Below are 10068 nucleotides of genomic sequence, written 5' to 3'. Positions count from 1 at the left end.
TGTCACTGTCTGGGTGTCTATTCCAGTTTGTTTTTATATTTAGTATCTTTGTTGAGAATTGATAATAAAATACGCGACGACTTGGTAACGAAAGTTTGGCACAAGTTTTTTTAGATCCAGCTGTAGGGTGCGTCCCATTTTTCGTATTCCCACCATGCATTTCGGTGGAACACTTTTTTGGTGTGGAGAACTCTATCTTGTATTTCTAGTATCTTTGCTTAAAGCTTTCTAATAAAAAAATCTTGAAATTTATTACCAGCACAGGGGTATATGCAAAGCATACACAGTCTTAGATGTAATTTTTTTTTTTAAATAATTTAAAATTTTTTTTTATTATCTTTCTGCAAACGTTCTGTGAAGTATAATATAATTCTATCATTGTCAATAATTTAGTTTTCCTGAATTATTAAGGCTTGGCTTGCGCTTCATAACCGCAAGGGAAAGGCGCAATATAAATACCCAGTACGTACTCCATTCCATACATTCTAGTGTGAAAAGACACCATCATCCAGCTGTAGAAAACTAAGGGTGGGTGATAGACATTTTAAGGGTGGGTGGGTGGTAAGAGTAGATTTTTTAGGATGGAAAAGTGGGTTAATAAGGGTGTGTGGAGGGCCATGAATTAGCTATAGCCTGAGCGAAAAAATTCAAGGCTGGATGGCCTTGCCAAACTCCGCCCACCATAGCTACATCCCTGGTCATCCATAATTACAAATGTCGGTTTCCACTTTGAGGAAAAATAAAAAAAAAATAAAAAGAATCCTTTTAAAATATAACTGGATAATCTACTGTTATTTCTTTCATAGCCTAATAGGCAGATCTAATATGATAATAAAAATATTTATATACATAAACTAAAACATTATATTTTGTAATATACATATGAAACAATACAAAACATGAACAATACATTTTTTTTTCAATTACTGTATCTGTTAGAGAGTTGTAGTTTGATTAGAAATGGTAGGAGGTTTCCAACCATCGCCTTTATAGTAGTAAATTTCATTTACTTTTTCTTCACTCTCAAGGTCATAATTTATGTATGTAGGTTCAGAAAAATCATTTCTTGCACTATTATCAATTTCCATTTCTGTTACTGCCATGTTATCTTTCAATTCATCTTGCAGACTTCGGAGCTTGAGGTTTTAAAAAGCAGCAGGTTACTATAATACAAGTGACAAACACCAACAGAAGAATCGATCCGCAGACTGCAATAATTATTATGAGCCTGGTACTCAGGGGCGATTCATCGCCTTTTTCATTCAATGGTGAGACTAACTGGTCTCCTGTGATGTCATGTGACCTTGACGTACCGTCACTTAACAATGTTTGTTGACGATCAGTTGATAAGGTTGTCCACAAAGCAGTTGGTGTCATTGTGTATATCTGTGTTGGAACCATTGTTGTTGTGGTGGTTGTTGTTGTGTGTTGAGTTAATGTTGTTGTGTGCTGAGTTAGTGTTGTTGTTGCTGTTGCTGTTGTCGCTATCACATTAAGTACAGCTGTTTCACTCTCTTGCTGCCCATCAGTTGTATTAACTGTACAGGTCACTATCAGTCCGTCATATCTAGACTGAACATTGAAAATGCTCAGAGTACTGCCTGCAGTACTATGGCCAATGGTACCTGAATTCGGGAATGACCATCCTATTGATGCGGGAGTGTGTCCATCTGAGACAAAGCAGATGAAATTTACATCTTGCCCTGCCATCACCATCTCAGGTGACTGCGAAATCAAAAGCTTTACTTGAGCTGTTTCCACCAGTAAGGATGTTGTACATGATTTTGTTACACCACTGCCTTGCATAAATGTATGGCAATTGTAAGAAATAACACCCTGAACATTATTGGGCACACTCAGTATGTATTCCAGACTTAAGTGATTATTAAATTGCTGAGTGGAACTTGCTAAGCTGACTCTACTATTCGCTGGTGACCACATCATCTGTATTGCTGGATCACCAGGATCTGCAGTACATCGTAATGTTACTTGGTCATTAGGCATCACTATAGTTTGTGTAGGATTAAAACATGTTGGTGGAGGAACAAAATTCCTAATGTATAATCTAGCAGATGCCTCGACATTTGTTCGTTGAGTGTTTAGAATAAAAATACATTGATATGTTCCAAGATCAGATATATCCGTGTTTGTAACTTTCAGTGTTTGGCTCAATGCTGTATTCATTGCAGTTGAAAATCCATCAAGTGCATATTTTCCGCTGGCGTCTGATATGCTGTCACTAGTAGCTATTACAATGATGTCATTTTTCATCCAAAGTATTCCATGTGATGTACCAGCTTCACCAGATGTTAAAGTTAAAGAACATTGGAACATAGCATTATCACCTTCCAATTCTACAGTCACATGATCAGGAAAAGAGATTTCAGCAGCATATATATTATTTGTTGCAATCACAACCAGAATTAAAACAGTAACTCGCAACCAGGTGTAAGCCATATCCCTTGAATTGTGTAATTTTTTTACACTGAAGTCAGGCACTCGGTATTTCAAGGTCCATGTAAAAATTATTCAATTTTTTTAAACTGTTAAAAGGAAAAGTGAAATTATTAGACATTAATGAATAGTCTGAATCAGTGTTGTAGCTAGCCGGATTTGAGTGCCGGCTATTTCCGAGTGGGGTTAATTAATAGGGCTAGCCTAGATAGTACGAGAGAGAGAGAGAGAGAGAGACAGCTGGCAGGCTGCCATGGTGTTCGCCGCTATTCATGATTTGGAATTGTAAGTAAGAATAGGTTGATAACCGGTGTAAAATAGGCCGCTTCAAGAATTTCAGGGTCAAAGTTTTGACTTTCCACATTGGAATATATGAATATTATGAGTGACATATTTAACTGATAATTTAATTAAAGTTTACACACATTTTGTGCCGGTCAAATTTTAAAAATTTGCTCTCTGGCCTGGTTAACAAATGCTAGTGCCGACTGGCGTAGCTACAACACAGGTCTGAATGATATTTTGTGAATTATTACAGGTATAAATAGACTTATGCAATTTTTTAGATTAATATCATTATTTTACATTTGTTGGTGAGAAATTGTTTTCCTGGTAATATATCATTAAAAATAATAAATATAGTTTTTAAAGACACTTTCAAAGTATAATTTAATTGAAATATGTATAAAAACTGATGACTGAAGAGTACAACTTTTTAAAATTTTTAAGGGATATTTAATTATATTAATAGTTTTTGTGATTTGATTTATACCCAGTGCCTTTACATAAGTCATTCCATATAGGATGAAGTTGTATTGTATTGTAATGAATTTAAATAAATTTATATGCAAATACTCAATGTAGAATACACAGGATTTATTTCAGTATGCAAATTAGAATAAGAAATTGAACTCCTGTAGGCTAAACTGTGATAGCTTGTACATTCTCTTATGACCAGCATGTTTCCAAATCTCAGTTGAGAGTTTCTTCTCTTTATCCTATAATGTCTTTTCTACACTAGTGAACTTACCTTTGTTTTTATATGAAGTATATACCATATAGTGTTTCTGTGATTCAACCTTAAAAACCTTAAAATTTGAAATCTTGTTACTGCCTTGTCATAACTGTATGAATGCTGTGTATTCAATGCATATTATCTTCTGTTGTCTGCTACGCCTACATACCAAAACCTGACTTTTTATACCCGAGTAAGTTTCAATGGGGGGCATACTTGATCATGCATGGAAGGTCTGTACAATGAATGCCATATCAAAGAAGTGTAGCTCTATTTACCCAGGCTTATAGTCACCTTTTCATTGTTTTTTTTCCCCTGTGACGTATGTAGTGTTTCCACGGTATGTAAGCATGTCAGCTTTTTCTTTTGATTCAAACTCCTACTGTTTGTGTGGAAGTTGAAATTGATGAAAAATAGAATACATTTTGTTTGTTTCTTTAATACTATACTAGGTAATTGGATACAGAAATAATTTTTGAAAATACATAAAATGACAATGAAGTTGTCAGTCGAAAATAGATTTTCCAGTTTGCTTTCATAGAATGGTTTTTATCTCATTGTGAACTTACAATAAGTAAATATATTCTGAATAAAATTTTAAAACCCTTCATCAGTCAATTTAACCGTTGTATTGCTCACTTACTGTAAACTTATTTGATCATTTTACAGTAAGTATTGCTCACTTACTGTAAAATTATCAAATAAGTTATTAACTGTACCATCTAAAAAAGGCATTTACATTTTCATTGATTTACAGATTTTACTATAATTCTTTCAATAATATTATTGTTTGGCAGCTATTTTTTTTAAAAATCTGAATTTATATAGCACCTATCACAATCCAGAGAATATACAAGGCACTGGCAAAATTTTTTCACCCTGGTCACTGGATAATGAGTTGGCAATCCGGAACATTTTGTGCAACTTTCTTTGTCATGCTGCCAGTGGGGTTTCTGGGGTGGGGAGAGTACACAGGGCACACACGCCCCTCCAAAAATTACTTGCGCCCCAGTCTCCCCCTTCCCCCCAACAAAACCGTGGTCGAGTAGTTAAAAATCACATTCGTGCCCCTATCAGCACCTTCATTTCAAGACTTCTAAATACGCTGCTGCTTGCTACTTTACACGCACAATCCATACGTTTAATGCCGACGAGCGTCTGTCTTAAGTCCTGATTTCACGATCAACACCATACACGCAACGCTACACACTTTTTAGCATTTGTGCAAATAGCATATATTTCTGTCGTTGAATGGCAAATGAAATATTAAAAGTATAATTGTTTTATTTATTGCACATTATTACATCCATAGACGCCTCTGTCTTGTGTGGTATGTCTCCCATTATCTCTGTGCCTCACAATGTATGCATATTCAAATATGTACAGAAATGGAAATGTTTTAATTGAATTTATTTTTGATAATGGCACTAGAGATGAGTTTGTGTATTTATATCAGAGAAAGAAAGATAAGCTAGGCCTCTAGGATGTTGATATGAAAATATAATACCTTGATCCATTGAGGCATCATTTGTCAAAGGTCATCTTTTAACAGGAACCATATGTTGGAACGGATGTACTTTGGGGTGTGTCTACATTACAGTACATGAGTTATTGTCTATACAGTGCAACAATAAAGAAAGTGTTTCAAAGGGTTTAGCATTCTTGGCAACCATTACATTTTGTATCGATGGCATTACTTTACTTAATGTCTAAAAGTCCTATCCACACTATAAAATTTTATATAAAAACATGTGACATGCCTAAATATGGTCATGATGACATCACTGAATGACCATATATAGGCACATCATGACTATATATGGGCAAGGCATAGACTATCAAAAATTATTTTATCAAACAATTCTTATTGAGACTATACTTAATATTTTTATTAACATAAACTTTCATGGTACACAGTAAACTTCTTCATGTGAATGATGCACTCAGAGTGCAACTTAATTTCTATTTATTATGGACTAGTACAGCTAAATATATTCAATGCTTATTGAGTCTAAGATACAAAATTGTGATGTAGGTTATAAATGTAGTTGTTAGAAAATGCTGTTTTAAATTGTAAGGCACCATAACGTCCCGGTCATGCGTAAAATATAATATCGATTACAATTATTTTCAATAGACAGTAGTAAACTAAGCTTTGTTATAATTTGCTTAAAACTCAACTCAGTTCTGTCCACAACTAGCATTCTAAATTTAGACATGCCAATTTGTAGGCGTCAGAATTCTTTTTAAGGAAGCCATCCCACACAATAAGAGGCATTCCCACAGAAACATACTTCCTTTCCCATGGATGGCCTACCGCAAATTACATCAATTATGTAAAGCTACAATGTTGATTTTCAACTTTTGATTGATAATAGACAATCATACCATATTTTACCCTGGCAGTTTCTATTGTTTATTTCAAGGAAAGCCCATCCAGAGGGTGTCTAGAAGTGACTGCTGTTAATCTGTATTACAATTCAGTTTGTCTATTTGTTTTCAGTTTGTTTTGTTCATGTTACTTTCAAAAGTAGGCCAGTACTCTCAACTTGGCCCAGATTTGTTGAGCATTCTTTTTATTTTTGTCCAATCTGTACATTCGTCATCTGCCAAGCAATACAATTTTCTGTATTTTTAAATGGACAAATAAAATTTCTTGAATCTTGAATCTGGCAAATATGGTAGGTGCCACAAAATTGGCTACAAATAACTCGGTGAAATATACCTAAAAAATAGGTGTGTCACCACCAATCGACAAATCATACGCGTCAAGGCTCACGCATTCGGCTTGAGATGTCAGCATTTGCGGTCTGTCTCACGCTCTCGCGTTTGAGGACCAAAATCTCACACATAATATTGCCTATAATAAAAAATATATGTTGCTCTCTCGCTAAATATCCATCATTACAGTGCTTAAAATATGATGGTTTTGTTGTAACACATTCGAACACAAATAAATGGTGGCACACCACACCCTAGTTATACATTCAAACACAAATAAATGGTGGCGCACCTCACCCTGGTTACACATTTGAACACAATTAAATGGTGGCGCACCACACCCTAATTGAGGTAATTGGCTTTCTATTTTAAGTAACCTTCCCAATATAAAATTTGATAAGGGTCGGTAAATATTTGAAAATCTCTTACTAGTTTTTGAGTGAGATTAGATAAAACTTGATGCAGTGTGATCGGATAAGATCAAAGAACACACTACAACCGCCACGTGCCTGGCTCATGAGAGTGACAAAAATACTAGCTTAAAGAATGTATTTCCGAGCATCTAGGGAAGGATTTTTTTCGGGGGGGGGGGCATGCCCCGGAATGCCCACGACCCCTAGGGGGAGGTTTTTTAAACAAAATTTCCCACCTGCAAATTAGTTTAACTTGCATCTATGACAAATGCTGACTATTGGAGGCAGCATTGATGTAGGTGTAGTTAGTTCGCATAGTTTTCAAACTGTGAAAGAAAATAATTGCACCAAGTCTGTCTTTTGCATTGAATAAAATTGAAATAATTGAATCCCTATAATCAGTAATACCTGTAAATAAAATACACATTATCGTTATTTGGAAAAATTAGTTTGAGTAAAGTTTTTAACATGTTTGTCAATTTGTGCAATCTAGCCAATTAACACATTCATTGATGCCAGTTTCTCACTTTGTAGTAAGTGAAACTGAAAGATGCATTGATTTTGACCATGTATATTGTCTCCAAACTCTACCAACTGGGAATGAAGTCTTACCATATGCGGGTATGATATGACCATGGAGGTATACCTTCATGATATGACATCATATTTATATGGATGTGATATGTCTTCACCATGCATTATATGTGTGTAATATGTCATATGGTCTAAAGCTTTAAAGATATATCATAGAAATAATGCCATATTCAGTATCAAGATATATAATAATTACTATTTGAAAATCAAAAACTTGATCACAAATTGTGTTTTTCACAAGACCGCCATTTAAAAGTATTCCTATACAGTTGGGAAAATTAATGTCAGCTTCAGCTTTTCTTACTTGCTTGCGAAGTTTTTCCATTCTTCTGCAATCTTGTTTTCACTGTTGTAGTGTAAATCATGAATGATATACCTAAACGATCGAAAAGAAGCTAAAAGCAACACATTTAAGTGTAATGAACCAAGATTTAATTAAAGAAAAATCAGACATGTTTCTTCTTATTCCTATACAATTCACTCAACTAGTTCACCCATAGCCAGGCTTGTCAAACTGTAACATAACAAGGATTATCCTCCTGTAGATAATCTGTCAAGTTTTTATGATCTCTTGAATTATCTGTTGACTGATAACAAGGATTATCTTCAAGAGTATAATCATTTGAACACATCAAACTTTCACCCAATAAATTTAAATTTTCATAATGTGCTTCATCAGTTAAAGAAGAATAGTCTGAATAAGTATTGGGCAGATTAATTTCTAGGTCTGTAGACTCGTACTGATGAGTCTCCACAGGGTTGTCTGAAGATCTCTCTTGGTAATTAAGCTCTGGCAGTCGATCTTTCTTCTGATGATCAGTAGATTCATGGTGCTGATCATTGGCATATTGATCATCTGCAGATTTGTTTAAATTCATCTCTTGTGGATAGTCTGGAGATTGGTAACTTGGGTTATCTTCTGTATAGGCATAAACTATAATATCTGCTGGTTTATAAGAATTATCTTCTGGATAATAATCTGTTGATGCATAGTAATGATCCTCTTGCTCATTTACTTCATTTGTTGCATGTTTTATTTGCCACAATTCTCTTTCAAATTCTTTAGTGAGGATACCTTGTCAGTACCAACGGGATGGCCCAATGTCAGTGTAATCTCCTTGTGTGCCGCCCTCTATTGCTTCCATTGAAAGACTTCTTTGCATATGTCTTTCCACAACATTAGAAAAGTTTTGTAACCCTTTACCATGGTAGGGACGCATTTCTTGTAAAACTATTTGAACTTCTCCTTTATTGCGCATACTTTTCATTTCATAGGTGTTATGAATTGAGGTTTTGGTTTCCACTCCATCAATTGAATGGATGCTTATTGGAACACATTGTGTGTAATCATGTTTTTCTCTTTCTTTTGTAGAGCATGATTTTTTCTTGCATAGTAGACAAATAATAATGATACATACAATTAGAAATGCTGAGCATAGAGACAGAGTAATGATCAGGTTGGAACCATCTAGAATAGGCTGTTGAAGCTGTTTCTTTGGTGCTGTCATATTTTCAGACTGAACTGTTATTATCCTTGTTTTATTGTTGCCTGTTGTCTGCATTTCATATGTAGTCTCAGTTGTTGAAGGAATAATATCTGAATATTGAATCAAACATTCCTTAGTTTCAGGGAGATTGTGATCTTTGAAACTGCTTCTGCATGTAAACTGACCATCTCCAATCTCATTGACATCAATTGTGTGTTCCAATTTGAAAATACCAACATTGGTATCTGGGACAACCTCTGCTACAATACCTCCTGTTGTACTATTAAGCAGTTGTATCTTCACTATAGGAATACTTACTTCAGACAAACACACTAGTGTAGTCGGTCCTGTTTCATAGCTTACAGGCTTTGTGCAGAATGGTTTGGGCAAGTAACCATTAATAAGTAAGTTTGTTGAGGAATTTGTGGAAGGAAGATCTGAAGATGTGAACTCCAAGATGCAAGTGTACATTCCCCTGTCTTCTGCACTAACATTGTATATTATTAGTTGATGCTGGGTAGGGGATCTGACACTAGAAATCTGTCCACTGTACCTTAGCACTGTGTTATTTACTGCAATAAGCTCATTGTTCTTTTTCCATTTAATGTTGTAATTTTCATCCTCCTCTGTATCTGTCAGATTTGTGATACACACAAAAGTAAATATCTGATTAGGATTGGCTACTTGATTTGCAGGTAAAGTTACTTCAGCAGAATGTGCGGTTTGCAGAACAAAAGCTGCTATGATCACACCCAACGTTTTCATTTTTTCAGATGTTATTTATTGGTGCAAACTGAATTGTCTATCCCTAAAAAATAAAACAAAAAATTGTAAATGTTTTACATACTGTAAGATGCATGCATACATTCCGCTGTCTTCTTCACTACCATTTTATAGTAATTGATAGAATTTATTACAATTTTTCTTATATTGTATTTGGTTTGAAAAGTACTTTAGGGTTTATAGAGTACAATACTTATATTACTGTACTATTGGGATATTTTGTATTATCCAATTTGTTGGTTATACAATTTCAATAAAGTGACATGAATTATTTATGAATTATTACAATTTTAGCTAAATATTCATCCTCCATCTCTATTGTTTTTTATATATACTGTATAATATTTAAAAGTAGCTTACCTTTCAGTGAACTGAGATTATCTTACTGAAATAAGGCTTGGTTTGAAGGGAAAGTGAATTGTCATAGGAAATAGTTGTAGTTCCTGGATGAATACCAGTAGCTCACAAACAATGCTCTTTTGAAGGTTACATAAATACAATTTACCGTAGATGTCATAAAAACAAGATTTTTACTTTTATTTTTTTTTCAATTCTGCCTAAAACAAAATGTATGCATCCTTTAACATGATATAATATCTGT

At 34.4% G+C, this 10068-nt stretch overlaps 2 protein-coding genes across 2 annotated transcripts; both read right to left on the bottom strand.

Annotated features, from left to right (window-relative positions):
- Positions 1-1116: 1116 nt before the first annotated feature.
- LOC117120506 (serine-rich adhesin for platelets-like) lies at positions 1117-3799 on the bottom strand. Its single transcript, XM_033265517.1, has 2 exons — positions 3485-3799; positions 1117-2543 (listed from the first exon to the last, which is right to left on the bottom strand). The coding sequence occupies exon 2, from the start codon at positions 2455-2457 to the stop codon at positions 1117-1119; it is 1341 nt and encodes a 446-aa protein (XP_033121408.1). The 5' UTR covers positions 2458-2543; positions 3485-3799.
- A 3775-nt stretch (positions 3800-7574) lies between these two features.
- On the bottom strand, positions 7575-9864 carry LOC117120510. Its single transcript, XM_033265520.1, has 2 exons — positions 9828-9864; positions 7575-9492 (listed from the first exon to the last, which is right to left on the bottom strand). Exon 2 carries the CDS (start codon positions 9447-9449, stop codon positions 8277-8279), a length of 1173 nt encoding a protein of 390 aa, XP_033121411.1. The 5' UTR covers positions 9450-9492; positions 9828-9864; the 3' UTR covers positions 7575-8276.
- Positions 9865-10068: the final 204 nt, after the last annotated feature.

Source organism: Anneissia japonica, unplaced genomic scaffold (assembly GCF_011630105.1).
Source record: "Anneissia japonica isolate Jap-2015-1 unplaced genomic scaffold, ASM1163010v1 scaffold1524_len114575_cov127, whole genome shotgun sequence".
Taxonomy (NCBI): domain Eukaryota; kingdom Metazoa; phylum Echinodermata; class Crinoidea; order Comatulida; family Comatulidae; genus Anneissia; species Anneissia japonica.
The sequence above is the reverse complement of the archived record's forward strand: the minus strand, read 5'-3'. Positions and strand labels throughout refer to the sequence as shown.

Excerpts from the sequence above, each read along its gene's own strand:
- LOC117120510 (XM_033265520.1), bottom strand. The coding sequence starts at position 9,449 with ATGAAAACGTTGGGTGTGATCATAGCAGCTTTTGTTCTGCAAACCGCA.
- LOC117120506 (XM_033265517.1), bottom strand. The coding sequence starts at position 2,457 with ATGGCTTACACCTGGTTGCGAGTTACTGTTTTAATTCTGGTTGTGATT.